This window comes from Centrocercus urophasianus, unplaced genomic scaffold (genome assembly GCF_019232065.1).
Source record: "Centrocercus urophasianus isolate 14NV4802_14NV808 unplaced genomic scaffold, USGS_Curo_1.0 seq_23, whole genome shotgun sequence".
NCBI lineage: Eukaryota > Metazoa > Chordata > Aves > Galliformes > Phasianidae > Centrocercus > Centrocercus urophasianus.
The window spans coordinates 14,131,954-14,149,326 of NW_024884789.1; the positions used below are offsets into that span (position 1 = coordinate 14,131,954).

A 17,373-nucleotide genomic window follows, 5' to 3' on the forward strand; every position below is an offset into this window, starting at 1 on the left:
ACAATCTCCCTTCACCTCATTTTAGAGATAGTGACTGAGACAGATGGTTATTATAAATTTAATATACCAAAATGGAAGGCAAAAATAAAGTGCATAATATCAGTCCAATAATATACTTCTTTGCTAACCTTCAATTTCTGAAAATAATCTTTTCCATACAAACCAGCCACTGATGCAGAAGTGAGATTTTCCTTCCCATTTAATGCACATTTTGTCTGGTCTCTTATGCCTTCAGAGTACTCACAGTTACTTGTTACTTTAGAACTTCTTGTTTCCTTTAAATCATGACTTAGACCTACCTTTATTACTGGGAGAAAATGCAACGTAAAAGTGAGTAAAAAGGCTCATTAAACATTTTATGGAGTATTTTAGTAGCTATGTACTACTTTCATGGTAACAAAGCATAACAGTTAAAGATCACTTTATATTATATCTAGAAATGTCACAAAGTGATTCAAAATATATCTACTTAAAATGTTTGGAAGAACTCTTCCTAACTTCAGAGTCTGTGCTTTTATATTTAGCAGTTAACAGTGCTCTTAAAAAACGTGAAAGACAGTGCAAATGAACGTGAAGCACCAGAGATAGCATAATATTATAGATACTAAAGGACTATACAATTTTAAGAGGCAAACATTCCTCCTTCACAATAAAATAAATTTACATTTCATAAAACATTCAAACTGCTTTGAAAATGTTTATCAAAGGTGACAGAATTTGTGTTTCCAAGAAGGTGAGATCTTCCATTTTAACATGTTGGCCAATTCCTTTGTAAGTTTGTAAGTTACAAGTAAGTCCTTTATAAGTTGTCAGTTTCCATTTCTACATTAATCTTACATGGTTCAACATTCTGTGATTTAAACTATCAGTTAACTTACTGTTTCTAGTTCAGCTCAGTAACAACATGAGAAGTGCTAAGAATTTGCTTCTGCTTCACAGTCTAATAATTTCACCAAAAAGACAAATACAGTGATAAAACAAATGAGTATTTACTAAAACAATTAACTCTTACCTTTTATTCTTTTCTGTGGGTTCTTGAGTCCAACAAACCCAAGTCCATATCACTAGAGGAAGAATTTCTAATAACGAGAGAATCAATCAACTGAGCGCTTTCTGTTAGTATCTCAACTTCCCCACATTCCACTGTTTTCCAGTGAGACTTTCTTGGTCACACCAATTTCCATTAATCTGCCACAGCAACACTCCAAATCCAAGGACTGTCCTTAACAATATGCAGCAATACTTTTGCGTGTGCATTAAGAAAGATATCCATTCAGGAACTGGTGAGCAGAAGTTTCTCTTGTCGTTCATTCACAGCTTTCCAAATTGTCAGTCTCACAACTGTTTTAAATGCTGCAACTGCGGCTTCAAAACAGAAGTTATTCCAAAACTTATGATAACTGGGTGAAGATGGTAACAATGAACACAAATCCAAACTGATATACTACTTTTTTTTTTTAAATTCAGATGGATTAATTGCAGAATAAACATGATAAAACAAGAGGTTTTTTTATCCTAGAATAAAATGAACTTATTTTAGAACAAGGTGGAGTATGTGCAGGGATGTAGGAAAATAAAAAATCAAGGTTGTGGTTCAGCTAAAAATATTTCTAAGGATTGGGAAAAATAATGAGAGAAACAGAAAGTATTCCATTTCTACAGATGATATCAAAACAAACTTAGAGAAGTATCAGGACAAACACTGCTTGCTTAACATGCACAAATAAAGTGAAGTCTGGCCATGAATAAGTCAACAAACTGTGACTGCGCTCTATGAGAAACTAAGTACACTGGCATGCTCTCTGATGTGAGGAGATTATACATAACCAAGACTTATGTTTCTTATGCTTTCCAGTGATTCTGTAAGCACTTTTGCATTAGAAAACAGTATTTATAAAGCAAGTGGTTTCCCACTATTTGTACAGGTGTCTCAGAGATCTTCCTACGGATAAAATCTGAAAACAAATATTCACTACCTGACAAAAAAAAAAATGCAAGATGCATCTTAAAGTCTGAAATATATCTCAGTCAGGTAATTTTTCAGACATTTTTCTTCCCGTTGCCTGCATATGCAGAATTCATAAACAACAACATTATGATTTATGCTTGTAACTTCCTCACTAGTAATTGTTATGCCAAGGAAAATGTATTTAATGATTTCAGATAGCCATACAATAACATATGGATTTATTTATTGCATGAACCAATCAATCAGTACGAAGCATAGACAGTGAATGGTGAAAACAAAGTACGATGTTCCTTTTCCCTTTATTTTTAGAGGGACTATCTAAGCTTTTACTGTTGTCACTGAGAATTGGGTCTCTGCTTTAAAATGTAGAACAAAATAATGTGGGATGACCTAGAAACTGTACAGTTTCTGTGGTTACAGAAGTAAAGCCACGCGGCAAAAACATGAGACAACAGAACAAAATTACTGTTATAAATGCAACTTGGCTTAGGTATACATCTTGAGAATCACAGTGAATTCAAGAAATGTCAACTGATTGTGAAAATCAAATGCGGAACAAAAAAATCTGCAGCACTATCTTACTGCTCAGAAGCTGTACTTAATCCACAGGAACGACAGTGAATTTGTAAAGATTGAATAGCACATCAGTATTCTCAGCACCAGCTCAGTAACTTCACAACTCATTTATTGTCTTATTTATGAATATTGTAGCTCAGGCTTGCTCAAGTTCCACAAGGACTCCATGGCAATCTTTAGGGTGAAGAAAAATCACAGGTTTACCATGTGCACCTATTTTTGGCTCTTCACTCAATATTCGAATCTTTTTTTTCTTCAGTTCTGCCATTGCTGCTTTTATGTCATCAACCTTATGAGAGAAAAATACGGTTTACAGAAATTCATCAGAAAACATCCCCAGACTATGACCTGTTCCTTTTTCTTTTTTTTTTTAAGTCAAACTTAATTATAATAATAGCATTTACCATTAAATTTCAGAGGTTTCCTGCAGTAAAATGTAATTAACAAAAACCTGTCTAAACTATATAATGTGATCTTAAGTTTGATGTCATGACATCAAATTGTTTGAATGTTCCCAAACCTTAAAGGTATCCCTCCTTCAAAATAATAAAATGAGCACTCAGTTTAGCCAAGACAACAGTCAATAATCTATAATGACCTAGAATTAAAATAATTGCACTGTTTTTTTCCCAGTTGAGGTGTCTGGACATAACTCCATGAATAAACATTCAGAACACTATTGTATGAAAGATGCCGAGTCTTGACTCAGACTAACAGACATCTGTTAATTCCTACTCGTTTGCTGCAGTTTTGTTCATCAGAATTCAGAACTCCCTACAACTCCTCCTACACACAACTACCAGTCAGCTAGGAAAAAAAAAAAAAAAAGAAGTGACTCAAGTGTTATATAAAAAAAGACAGCAAAAGTGTCAGAAGTAGCAGATAGCCCCCTTCAGGTTGCTTTCCCAAGTAGAAAAGCTACTGCAGCTCCTGCAGAGATAGCCAGAAGAGGAACTGTGTCTGGGCTCAGCTGGAATCAATTTCTGTATCCCTAAGGAAGCAATGAGAGCAAACAGTGGAAAGCCTGTGGTTGCAATCACGTTACGAGTTTCAGGACTGGATATCCCACCAAACATTCAGCGTTCTTTTCATTGCAGTTACTAATTTCAATTGCAGATCATGATGGAATTACTTAATTTCTTATAAAAATGCTTATTTTGTCCAAAGCAAATTCTCCACCAACACATTTATATAAAATTTTCCTTTGAATAAGGCGGAAGGAAAAAACGAAAAGCAATTTGATAAACTCATCAGACTTCCACCCTAGCACTGAAAGATATTTTTGAAATTCAGCTTTTTACAATAAGATTTTTCATGGAAAGTTATTTCTACAACATATTTTCAAATTTCAAATGAACAACCAAGTGAAATTTTTTTTTTGTTTGTTTATCTGAAAATTATTTTTGCTTAAATTCAGAAGAGAATATGCCCTGAAATGCTGGGATTTTCATTCTGGAGGGAATAGGAAATTAGGGGAGGAGTGGTTAATTTCTTTTTGATTGTCTATGGTGGTGACCAAATTTGGTTTTGGTTCCATTTAAAAATCAAGCCAACAACTGAATATCTTTTTCCATGTAAACTGATCTATAACCTTCCATTTTGAATTTATATGGAGACCGTTAATATAGGAGACTTTGAACAATCAGGATCTGATTTTTTTTTTTTATTTTTTTTTGCTTAGGGAATGTAGCAGTAAGTTCTAAGACTTCACTTAGGAGATTCTGGCTGTAGGTAGTAGTCCTTCATATGTTTCATCAAACTTAGCTGTTCCATTATGACTCCTGGTTCTCTTGGCCTACTCTATCCAGCTACATGTTTTCTTCTTTAATACAACACTTCTGCATTTTTCAATACAAGATAACTAGCGTGTCCCATTCTTCACAGTTTTCATAATTAACAGTATGTTTTCCCTTGACAACTGTCTTTGGTTTGTCTTCAACAAGAAAGATCCTATCTCTACAGAATGGAGAACTAGACAGAACAATTTCAGATGGTAATAACATTTCTTAAAACTTCTTCAGAAGGATTACATTTACTTGAAACTCTAGGGAGGTTTTTGCTGAAAAGTGCCCACATCTTCTTTCTCTTGTACCTATGACTTAGCACTGCTGGTCCTACAGAGGGCTTGAGCTTTTCTCTGGTCTTATTCCAAATCACTTCTTTCTTCTATAGTCCCCATTTCCTAGGTTCACCTTCATGTTTCTAAAACAGAATGGTCTTTATAGATGAAGTTGGAAAGCCATTTCACTCACATTGGGCATCCCTTTATTTATTTATAACTCTTTGAGCGAAATAATACAGTTTGCAAACAGTATTCAAATATGGAAAGCATTAAAAACAGGCAGCAATGTGGAATTTTGCATCCAATGTTTGCGCTAAAATATGAATATACTACATAAGTTGACTACTAATATAGTTGACTACCTTTATACTGCATTACTTCCAAACAGGACAGAAGAAACTCTACAGACTTTGCTGATGTTTGGTCATAGTGACCAATGGTCTTTTTTGACTTCTTTATACAAGTATCAATGACATATCAAACAGCAAGAAACTACTGAAAATCTAAACTATGCTTCAGCTTAAATTTACAACTGCATCTTTTACCAGTATATATCAGGAAGTTCCAATGTCAAGAAGTTACCACCTGTCAAGTACCCTTAACAAGCCATTGGGCTTGTCTACCTTCCACACTGGCTATAGATTAACAACACATAATATAATTTTTACAGCATACAGGAGGAAAACTTCATGACATAATTTAAGGAATGGAACTCTGGTTTCCAAAACAGAAAAAAGCCACGTTTAAGACTTCCATCTCTACAGCAGGAATTTTCACAAATAAGACAGCCTTATATGTTTGTTCCTTACACATTTTAAGCCTATGGAAAACAAATTCAAACTTTATATTTCTATTTATATAATATATTATGTTAAATACCTCAATGCAGATATGATGCATTCCTCCAGTCTTATTCTTTTGCAGAAAGCTTGCAATGGGACTTTTCTCTCCTAAAGGGTGTAGAAGTTCCAGCTTTGTATTTCCCAGCTCCACAAAAACAGTGTAGACACCATGTTCAGGAAGAGCAACAGTCTCGCTCACCCGTGCTCCTAGCACATCTTTGTACAAGGACTGAGCTTTCTCCAGATCAGGCACTGCAATTGCTACATGATTAAGTCGGCCCAATTTCCACAAACAGCTTGGAATGTTTTGAGAAGCAGAATTTGATGATAATAAAGTTCGTACTGTTGGAACTGAAGTCTGCAGTCTGGTCAGAAGCCCTGAAAAAAAAGTGAAAAGCATCAATATGATGCTTCTGAGAAAGCATAGGTATTGCTCTTTGACCTTTTAAGAGACCTGCGTAACTCCTTGTTGTCAGCAAACTACTGTGGAATGTAGACTGTAGACAAAGACCAAGGAAAGGAAAGAATTATTCCGTAGAACTCTCAGCTCAAGGGAAATTCTTTTTTCAGAGACTAATTATTCAGAAGTGTTCTAAATGCTTATATATGCTTGTTAAAAGTAGGAATATGTGGCCAAATACAGCAGTCAGCTGTATAATGTACTTACAAGTTGCTTCTGAATTTTTCAGAGCTTTTTATAAAACACAGAAAGAAATAAGGACATACCTACACATGTAGAAATTAAAGCAAGCAAATAAGAACAACAACAAAAACCTAGGACAGAACTAACTGATACTGCAAGACCCAAAAGAAAGATAAAAGACTTGAGGTTTTATCTGTTAGAACTAACTCCAGCAAGGAAAGAAATGTCACGTTGTATTTGAGGCTTGAGGGATGCTACCATCTCCTCTCCTGTCTTTCATTTCCTATTTTCTCTTTCTCCAATCATTATTCTTTAACCGCTCTTACTTTTCTCATGTGCCATACAGGTCTTTCACTTAGTTTCACTGGCACGTTTCAAGATGTTTAGAAATAATTTCTCTTCTAAGTACAATGAATAATACCATGCCCTACTGAAAAGTAATGATTCAGAAGATTAAAACGATATTTGCTTTTTTAATGCAACTAGTGCCACTGGCTTCAGCATGACTTAAAAACTACCATTTGTCTCATCGTAAATGAAAAGGTAATGAAAAACAAAACATACTGAATGACAGTATGACACAAAGGCCAGGGCTAACATCTAGATGTAGATAAAAGATGGAGAAACCGTAAAGGAACAAAGTGCAATGAAAAACTGCTTAGATGTCTATAAAACTCTTCAGACTGCTCTGACAAGTCAGTACTGAACGTTGTACTATGTCTTATTTCTGTTCTGATCAAATAGTTCAAAAGTTGGGGTTTTTTTAATCTGAAAAAAAATAAAAAGAATTAGAACAACTACAAATAAGTATCAGTCTGTTGAATTTGGAGAGATGGGAGGGAAACGTTACTCTTACGGGTTGCATCTAGCACTGCAATTAGAATTAAATGAAAGGATATATTCAGAAAGGCAGCATTTGAATTTCATGCCAGTTTGCTTTAGGCCATGTCAGAGTTCCCAGTGCCTCAAGGCCAAGCTAGAGGCATCTCAGCATTTGTCTTTGATGCATTCTTAGCTGCAAATTCACAGATGTGCCATTTTGCTAAGAGATTGTGCCAAGGATGCACTGAGATTCTGAATGCTTTCCAATACACTTAGGATAGACTGGCTTACATTTTTCAGGCTCTTTGTTCTCTGGAAAGGTACTGGTCCCTGTAAGGTACAGCAGGAGCTGTAATTAATCAGCTGGTTTCACAGTAGGAAACAGAAGTACCGTTTTGCTGGAAGACTACAGCTATCAATTCATTTTACTTCACAAACAAGAATGATGCAGTACTGAGACATGTATGTGTGTGTGCACTTACGTATAAGCTTTAACAATATGCAAAATTTACATATTTTCAATACTTACTACCATAAAAGTAAGCATATTCAGAATATTTTGATAGTAAATTAGCATCCTACGCTAAGTGCTTTCATAAGCTTGCTTAGCTCTCCAAGTAAGCACTCTGCTGTAATTCTTGCCAGCCTTTCACACAGTACATCCTGTCATCACTTTCATCTGAGCCAGAAGTTCTGGAAAATTCTTTTTTGCTTTTGTTACATTTAGGTTACAATAGTGATACTATAGTAACTCAATATTTCAAAGTACTTTTCAGCTTTTTATTTACATATTTATTTACATATTAAAACAAAATCTACCAGCAACTTCTATGCAGAAGAAAATTTTTTGTTTCTCAAATATCTATGCAGAAAGTCTTTTGCAGATACAGTTGTTATCTAAATGGAAATGTGTCTGGAGTGAACAAAGCAGTTGCCTGAGGAAGCAGTAGCATGCAACGCTCTATAACATACAAAACAAAACATGCACCTTCTAGCTGGTATAATCAGAGGAATGGATAATTAACTAGACTTGAGTTTAACCAGGTTACCAGAGTAAATAATGCATTTTAAAAAAAGTCAAATACTCTTTTCAATCTACCTAAGATTAATAGTTGTTTCCTGTCATCACTTTTTAAGATCTGATTCAATTTTTGGTGAAGCAAGAGAAATTTTCACTTACAGAAAGTCAGTATTTTCCAAAAGAGAAAAAAGATGTGAAATTACTACTTGCTATGCTATTTCTGATGTTTTCTAAGCAATTTTCTTATTTAATTCCTGTTTCCAAGTACTAATATGCCATGATTGAGTGGAAATAATAATAATGTAGATTTTCAGGCAGTCATGACCAGTAGGAAAAGCTTCAATGTTTCTCAGTCATCTTGATATCTCCCATCTGTAATTCTTGCTGTACTTCATCCAGGGCATAAGATTAGCATAAGATTACATGGCTATTATGATTAAATTTGCATTTTTTGGCAAAAATTAGAGAGGTAGACTGTTACTTGGCTATTACTGAAGCAAGAGTAAAGGAAATAAAGAGTGTTATTTCTTTTGGTTTCTACTCAAGAAAACACTTGATTTTTGTAGTATTTTCTGGACTGATAATGGAGTGAAAAAGTTAACAATAATCCAAAGATTCTTGTGAAGTCAAAACATATACAAAATATATATTATTCATCAACCCACTTCCTCCTCCTAAGAACTCTTTTTTTTCAGTAAGTATGTATGGACAGAGGACATTTTTAGAGTTGTGAAGACGTATGACTTTATCCTGACTCTAGTCATATGCGTGTTTTAATTCCAAAAGGATCGGTATGAACTGGCTGAGAATAAACAAACAGCATTTGTATTTTTCTGGCATTATATAGATTAGTACCCATATAGTTACTAGTTACTTGAAATTCTACTCTTTATTCATCTTCATGGTTTTGGCCTCATTTTCATGCTAAGAAGTAGCACACCCAATAATCAAAGGATGACCCTGCAGTGAAAAAGAAAGCTTTCCAGCAACGTCAGAATGAAACTCCATCACTTTCATGTTTCAGTGAGTTATGCATAAATCACAAAGCTAGTCCTTTGTTCAGAGAGATGCGGTTACATTCTTCAAACAAAAAAGCATTCATCCAATAACTTAGAGAATTACTCAAATAAATCTGAACTTCATCCAATGATAAAAAATAAGACTTTGTTCCTTTTGAAACCAATGGAGACTGCTACTGAAGTATCTATCCGATCATCTGTCCCTCTTTGACAAACTTGCATGTGCAGACCAAATTCACACGTGCAGTTTCTTCTCCTATTATGTATGTAATCTACCCTACTGTTCTTTTTAAATATGTAATTTTTCAGGCACTGATAACCCAAGCTGAATTTTTTAAGGCATCTTGTCCTTTAGGGAAGATTCAGCACACCCTGCCCTCCTATATGATTACTGTTTTTAGCCTTGGCATTACTGTGGAATGTATGTTACCATGTTCAGCTTCACTTGAAGAATATTTTTAATGTATCTATTTGGGTTTTATTTTTTTAATTGTTAAATGTCTGAGTGCTGGTATTATGTGCATCAAGAATTTAAACATGTGCAATTGTCCTGATAGAGGCATAAAATGGCATTCTGCAAATGCTGACTCATAGGCCTGTTGCCCCTGATGGCGGCCGTTTTTGTTGACTTACATGGTGAGGTAAATAAATACAAGCAAAATCCTACTCAGTGCAGCAGTGCTCTCTGGAGGAGTTGCAGAGCTGTGGGCCACACTGAGAAGATCCTTCTCACTGGGCACTGCTCTATGGCTTGGTTTGACATTGAGAAAAACTCCCAAGCGCAAAGACAGTGTTGTCACTATGCGGAGCTGGACATAGCAGGGCTGTGGATACTGTGTATAAGCTCTCTGGAGCAAATGGAAAAAGGGCACAGTTTGTCCCTTTTAAATCCCAGGAGTTTCGAGGTGCTGTTCACATCTTGGAAGCTGCCAGCAAGGCCTGGACCATCCTTAGCACTGCTCTGTTTGTGCCAGAGGTACTTTTGGGATCAGAAGGGCTCCATAGTTCTGAAGGAGCACCAGACTGCACCAAGTCTTATTCACTTTTCCCCTGCAGTCAGTGGCAGTAAGGCAGTGCGGTGAGGATACAGTGAGGGCAATCTGCCATCGCTGTTAGGAGAGGGAACAGTTCAAGTAATTATTATAGTGAATGGGAAATAATTTTGCATTTGATTTCTAAGTTACATTTTAAAGGCAAGCTTCTCTTTGCTTCTCTACCCTGGTGCTCTAAGTAGGCGGTTTGCTGCGTAGGTTTATGCTGAGACAGGTAACGCCGTCCGTATCAGACCTTTTTAAAACCAATCCCGTAGGTCGCTCAGCAAGCAGCAGGCCCGCAAAGCTACCAAAAGACGCCGCGGGCGGCTCTGCGCCAGAGCTGGCAGAGGTGGCGGTACCCGCACAGCCCCGCTCCCGCTCCCAGCCCGGCTCCCGCCACGCGCCCACGCCTGGCGCCGCTCCCGCTCTCAGCAGCCCCGCCGCGTTCGGCCCCCCGTTACCGGCCGCCGCGCGCCCCAGGGAGGCCGCCATGTCGCCGCCCACCGTTCGCAGCCCGACCGGCCGCACGCAGGCGGGGCCGGGCCTCCCTCCGCCGTCACCGCCACCGCCCCCCGTCCGGTGGTGCCGAGCGGAGCCCTCGGGCGCAGTGACGGCGCAGAGCTGCGCGCCCATTCGGGCGTCACGGTGCGCGCCCGGCACGGCGGCGTGCTGCCGCGGCCCCAGGGGCTGCGCGGGCGCCTTGCCTGGCGTTGTGGAGTGAACGAGCAGGCCGGATCGGTGCTTGAGGCACAACAAGGCTTTGCGAGCGGCTGTGACACTGTGCTGTACCCAGTAATAAATATCTCCGTAATTAACAGTGTACATCAGCATCGCCGCTCGGACACGGGGACTTCTGAGTGCTCAGTGCCAGCGGGAGGACGTGGGTTCGTGCGGGGCTCCCGCCGCCGAGCAGCCGGGGGCGGGCCGCCTCCTGCCGCTGCGCCTGGAGAGGCCGCGAGGGCGGAACGTTGGTGTGCGGAACGCCGGTGCCGGCTGCTGGAGGCGCTCGGAGCTTTTGGCGAGTGCTCGGGGGCGGTGCCGGGCAGCTGCACGTGAGGGCGATGGCGGCCACGGCTGGGCTGGAGAGGTGCCTCCGCGTGGCGGGTGCTGCTGCGGCGCGGCCTGAACGCTTCCTCAGGTACCTCAGGCGCGGGGCTCGCTGCTCGCTGCGGGGCTTCGTGGCGGCCCGACGGGATTTCTGGTGCCGCAGAGCCGCGTTCTGCCGGGCCCTGCCCGTGCCGGTGCGACGTCCCGGACCTTTCCTCAGCCGTCGGGATGTCCGTTTCTTCCTTCTGTGTTTTGGCGCTGGGAGAAACTGGAATGGCTGCCCGAGGATGAATACTGAGGAATGAGACAGCAGAGAGATGGTTGTTGTTTTGAGTCTGGGGATCTTGGGTGTTTGGTGCTGTACTGCCTCGAAACTTGTGGGTTGCTTACATGTGATCAGAATTCTGTAAAGTGCGGGTGCGGAAGGGGGGAACGTGCAGCAAAGAGACTTAACTACAGCGTCTGTATTGCTGGGAATGCTCGATATGGTTAACTCATAGAAGCCGTGGATGAATGAAAACGAGTGAGTTCTGCAAAGTAGAAGTGTGTGGGGAGGAACAAAAAGACAACACCTGCTGTGCTTTTTAAGGTTCTTATTTTTTTTCTTACTCCCAGTGTGCAGGATGAGCTGGCTGCTGACTTCAGAACGTTAACAAAGACTCTTTATGATTTAAATAAAGCTCTTGGAAGCAGTGTAGTTCGTGGAAGTCCTCTCAAAGAGCTGGTGATAGAGAATTTTGATGAAGAACAGATCTGGCAACAACTAGAGCTCCAGAATAATGCGGTCCTTGATGTCTTCAAGAAATCTGTTGCACAGTGTACCAATGATAAAGACCTTTGCCTGATCTCTGACCAGGAAGATGACGGCTCTGATGCAGAAGCCAGCAGTGATAGTGAAGTGGAAGACATGCTAGAAGCAGAAACTGAACAGGAGAATGTCTATACAGAACATAAAACTGAAGTTAAAGAGAAGAAAAGTAAACCCAGAGAAAGCGTAGTAGAGAAATACAGTGATGATGATTCTGATGTTGACTTTGATATTGAAGCACTAGAGCAAGAAACTAAAACAGCCAAGAAAACAGCGGTGAGAAAAACAGGAAGAACGTCTATAGTGGATGACAAATTCTTCAAGCTGGCTGAGATGGAAGCTTTTCTAGAACATGTGGAGAAGGAAAATGGGGAGAGGGAGGAGGAGGATGATGATGATATCGACTATTTTGAAGACATTATCTCAGATGATGAGGAAGAAGAGTTTGAAGAAACTAAAGTCAAAGTAAGAATATCAGTAACATAATTCTCTGAAATTTTTTTTCTGTAAATCAGGGTCTGGTATCTGGTGGGGTGACTATAAATTGTTGAGCTCGAAGTGGAAATTGCCAAGTTAGATTTGATTAAATGACTAATGATTATTTCTGAGGCTTTACATTAATAATGTACTCGACTTCAATCTCTGTAACAAAATACGCTGATTTAGAAAAACGTACCATCTTCCTATTCCAGTTTCTCTTTAGATGTCTCTTGTGTTTCGGCATGAAGTAAGGGCTAGGAAGTCTTGCGGTAAGAAATTTGTGACCTTGCCTAATTGCAGAATACCTGACCCAGCAAACAAGGAAGCATTGCTCATACTGACCAGTGGTGATGAGAGATCTCTAGGGTGACTGGTGCAAAGCCAGAGCAAAGGGGGCTTGGCAACTTCTTTTTTCAGGGACATGGCTTTGTAACTCTCATTTTGTTGAATTGCTGTGTACTTGTTTTGAAAATAAGTCTTATTAGCATTTCCCGAGATTCTTGCTACAAAGAATGCCCAAGATATAAGGGAATAAATACCTGTGAATAATCAGCAATATCTATTTGTCTCTGACTTTTGTATATGTTGAAATAAGAAAGTCAGAATGTCTTGGCTATTTCTATAAGAGGTTATACTGAGATTCTCCAAGTTACTGTGTCAGTAAGTTACAGGAGTAGTGCTGTTCTCCAGGTGTTGAAGGCTGTTAACAGGTTTTTCTATCTCATGTTTTTAGCCACTTAAAAGTTCTAGAGATCTAACATACAAAGACTTCTTTGATCCTGTTGATGACAATGATGACTTAGTAGCTAATGATGCTGAAGACTATGAGAATGAAGAAGCCGATAGTGCTATTGAAAAGGAGAATGAAGAAGGCATGTCTGAGTAAGTATATGCATTATTTGCAGTTAAAATGCTCTTGCAGTTTTACACTAAATGTGCCACTCTGTTGAAGTAGAAAATGAAGTGTGAATTCTAGGTTCTCTTTATTCACCATTTGCCATTTTGTTTTCTGCTGTGTCATTTTGGATTGTATTATCATCTTAGTCAGAAAGTATTTTACTCCTCTCCTGAGTGTTTCTTGGTATTTATTTCACTAAATCAGATAAAAGCCATAACTTCAGCTATTGAAAGTTGATTTTAATGTATGAAAGTTTCCCTAGTATTTCTGCCTTCATTGAAAGTCTATTGTAGTTCTTAAGTGTGAGTTAGTCATGCCAGGTTAAACTGCCAGGTAGTGAATGAAATATCTTCATGTAAAAGTGGTGACTTTTAAACTTTTAAACTCCTACTTTAGCATGCATTGTATTTTGATTTTACAGGGCTGAGGATATTAATGAAGCAATCATGGAAAATATGAGAAATAAAAAAGTTTCTTTTAGTTTGCCAGATGACAGTGAAACAGAAGATGTTGCTGATGTGCAATTAGAGAGGGGTATTGATCTCAGTGAGGTTAAGTCATCTTTTGAGAAGAGACAGGAAAAGGTAATTATTTTATTTTTCTAATACTTTGAAACTGTGGCCATTGGTTTTTATTGATTGCTGAAGAAGTTAGAGAAACATGAAGAGGCCGCTTGCAACTTAAAGTGCTTTATGTATATCTGATGTACGTATAGAGTTATATGTTCTCACATTTGTATGTGAGTAGGTATTGAAAGTACCTGAAATGGCTATTTCTTTCTTTGAGTTTACTTGTGAACTGTTTTTAACTTCTTAGGAAATTTGTTTTCCAGATGAGTGAAAAAATAAAAAGTTTAGAAGAAGAGTTGTTGGAGGAGAAACCTTGGCAGCTTAAAGGGGAAGTGAGTGGACATAAGAGACCTGAAAATAGCCTTTTGGAGGAAACAGTACTCTTTGATCATGCAGTCCGAATGGGTGAGCACTGAAGGGTGGCTTTCTTGAAGGCATGTTGCCCTGTCACGTTGGATTGTCTTCTCTCTAAGCATGCTGATAGCACCCTTGACTCAAGAGTAGGGTAACAAGAACAACGGTTAAACATTTCAGCACGTTTCTGAGGCTGTGCACTTTCATTCTGGAAAATACAGGATACAACAATTTTATTGATTCAATTTTAACTTGCTTGAATGTTCCTTAATATAGTGGCAGACTTAATTGCTTATGAGTCCCACATAATATGATTCTCCTTCCCATTCATATCTCTCTGCAGTAGAAGAGAACAGTGTTACTTACTTAGCTTCACCTATCAACAAAAATCTCACACTACTACGTTTTTATTGAGGACTTACTTTCTTTTTTTATTCCTCATAACAAAAAGTATGCCTTGCTGCAGAAACATAAATGTTTTCTTTTTCTCAGCTCCTGTGATCACAGAAGAAACTACTTTTCAACTTGAAGATATCATCAAGCAGAGAATATTGGATGAGGTTAATATCTTGCTTGCTCTTTAATAAAAGTATATATTTGAAGGATATTTAAGTACTTAAGGAAATTACACACCTATTATTGATTATACTATTTTTTGCCCTGATCCACTGAAAATAAGCACGCAAACTTGAGCTATACATCTTCTATTACATTTACAAGCGAGAGTGTGAACTTCCAGAGGTTTTGGGGAGCCATGTGTGAACTTGTTAATATACCTGATAAGTTCATGTTCTAAATAAGCTGTTGCACGTATTGGTCTGTACTTGCATTTGATCATTAATTTATCACCTTCTCAGGCATGGGATGATGTAGTTCCGAAAGAAAAACCAAAAGAGGATGCCTTTGAATACAAGAAACGTATTACTTTGGATCATGAAAAGAGTAAATTGAGTCTGGCTGAGATCTATGAGCAAGAATACTTGAAACTTCACCAGGTAACATAAACAATGCCTTTTCTTTTGGTTTGAAGTTTTCATATGTAAATGTGTGTATTTACTTGTATGCTGCTACCTGTCTTTGCCTTTGTGGAAATACCTCAGTATTTCTGATTGTTCATAGGTGGAACAGCGGTGAATTGCATACTGTGTTATCAATCTTGCTAAAGTAAAATTGTTTTAGGAATGATGTTGCAATAACATTGCATTATTAATGCAGCAAAAAACAGAAGAAGAAGAAAATCCTGAGCACAAAGAAATTCAGGAGATGATGGATTCGCTGTTCCTAAAACTGGATGCGCTTTGTAATTTCCACTTCACGCCCAAACCAGTATGTACTTGTTTCAAAATTACTCTTTTTCTTCCTTTTTATTCATCTCCCAAACAGGAGATGTTCCATTTTCCAAGTATATTTTTAAGTGAACATAGAACTTGTTCTGTTTTCATGTTAGATACATTAGATAATTGGTTGTAAACAAAAACAAATACCTAGTATATCCAGTTACCTATAAACTCCTGTGAAATGGTGTGCTCAGTCTTGAATGTTTCCTTATTTTCTAGCCTGTGCCAGAAGTTAAAATAGTGTCAAACCTGCCAGCTATAAGCATGGAAGAAGTAGCACCTGTTGCTGTTAGCGATGCTGCTCTCTTAGCACCAGAGGAGATCAAGGTAGTAGAAATCCTCACTTTTTTGTTTTCTTTCTTTCTTTTATACTTCTATATATTTAAAAACAAACAAACAAACAAAAAAAACAGTTGTCACAACAGTCAGAGAATTCTGCCTTTCAAGCCAGGTATCCTAGGTTGTGATAGTATGGTTGGGTTTTGTTCTTTACCTGTGAGGGTAATTATCTCAGTGTATAGCTGAGTGGAAGAGGCAGTTGAATGGCAATAGAATCTATCAGCTGTACAGATAGCAGCTTCTGACAGTTTTTAATCTGTCTTAATGTGGTATTGCCCTAAGCTGGTTAAACATCTGAAATAATCAAAATGCTAAGACGGACTTGAATACTCTGCGGTGAGCTTTCTTTTGTGCGCTTACGGATACAGAAATCTCTTTCTCTTTAGGAAAAGAACAAAGCAGGTGATGTAAAAACAGATGCAGAAAAGACTCCCACGGACAAAAAACGAGAGCGGAGAAAGAAAAAGCTTCGTAAACGTATAAAGCTCAGGGAAAAGGAAAAACGGCAAAAACTTCTTGAGAAGATGAAACCAGAACAAAGCATGAAGCTCAGCAAAAAAGCTGCTGCAGCAAAATTGAAAAAGCTTACAAAAGAAGGCAAAGCGTCACTACTCAAGGTATGGTGCTCTCAAATATCCCTGCATCATTTCATTTTCACTAGCTGAGGACCTCTAAAATCTGCAGGATAATGTTTAGCATACTTAGAGGGAGAAGTTTCTTTCCTGTTCTTTGTGTAATTGCATCTACAGTCCCTTTGGATATCTTGGACCCAAATAGTGTGTGTGCTTGCCTGCCCAGAGCTTGTTACATAGTTTGAGCAAATACGTCAGGTAAATATGACCTTTCAGAAGTCAGTTATTAGTTACAGATGATACGTGATTTCTTTTAAAGAACTGATGAATATGATGATGCTGTTTATATGTTTCTGGGCTATAACGATTTGTCTGTTGACAGGATGAAGGAAAAGATAAGGCCGTGAAGTCATCCCAAGCCTTCTTCTCCCAATTACAAGATCAAGTGAGAATGCAAATCAAAGATGCAAACAAATTGAAGAAGAAACAAAAAAAGCAGAAAGACGTCTCTGTCCATAAGCTTAAATTATAATTGACTTTTTTATATGTACTAGATCTGTATATATCAGTACATACAGAAACAGCGTTTGTATTTTAATGCTGAATTGGAATGGTTCTTAGTCTTTGTACATCATTAAAATGTTCTGGGAAGGCCTAAACTGTGATAAAGACATGTTCCTCTATTTTTTTTTTTTTTTTTTTTTTTTTTTTTCATTCCAGAACAAAAACTTGGTGACATCAGCCACATCCATAACTATGTTTGTGATGTGACTTACAGGTGCCAGCTGTAAGCTATTGCTTTTTTTATACAATGTTTTAATTTAGTAGAGATGTAACAGTGTTTATTATAGCTTAAATTTTCAACCTGTAGTCTAGGGATGCTCTGTAATTGAATCTCTGTCTGTTTTGAGCAACTTATGACCACTTCAGCATATAAAAGTTTCCTTGAAGAGCGACTGCCTCTACCCTTACCCACTCTTG

The 17,373-nt window shown here is 38.2% G+C and overlaps 2 protein-coding genes across 3 annotated transcripts; one reads left to right on the plus strand and one right to left on the minus strand.

The window, feature by feature from the left end:
- Window positions 1–2,170: 2,170 nt before the first annotated feature.
- MCEE (methylmalonyl-CoA epimerase) lies at window positions 2,171–10,834 on the minus strand. 2 transcript variants are annotated; one of them, XM_042824566.1, is made up of 3 exons: window positions 10,693–10,834; window positions 5,487–5,827; window positions 2,171–2,834 (listed from the first exon to the last, which is right to left on the minus strand). In XM_042824566.1, the coding sequence occupies exons 1-3, from the start codon at window positions 10,817–10,819 to the stop codon at window positions 2,682–2,684; spliced, it is 621 nt and encodes a 206-aa protein (XP_042680500.1). In that variant the 5' UTR covers window positions 10,820–10,834; the 3' UTR covers window positions 2,171–2,681. The 2 variants fall into 2 exon arrangements, with proteins under 2 accessions (XP_042680500.1, XP_042680501.1); XM_042824567.1 differs by lacking the exon at window positions 10,693–10,834 and adding an exon at window positions 10,450–10,506.
- Window positions 10,835–11,043: 209 nt separating this feature from the next.
- MPHOSPH10 (M-phase phosphoprotein 10) lies at window positions 11,044–17,051 on the plus strand. Its single transcript, XM_042824736.1, has 11 exons — window positions 11,044–11,126; window positions 11,651–12,308; window positions 13,057–13,205; window positions 13,643–13,805; window positions 14,054–14,195; window positions 14,637–14,704; window positions 15,002–15,139; window positions 15,360–15,470; window positions 15,701–15,808; window positions 16,207–16,437; window positions 16,775–17,051. The coding sequence occupies exons 1-11, from the start codon at window positions 11,050–11,052 to the stop codon at window positions 16,922–16,924; spliced, it is 1,995 nt and encodes a 664-aa protein (XP_042680670.1). The 5' UTR covers window positions 11,044–11,049; the 3' UTR covers window positions 16,925–17,051.
- Window positions 17,052–17,373: the final 322 nt, after the last annotated feature.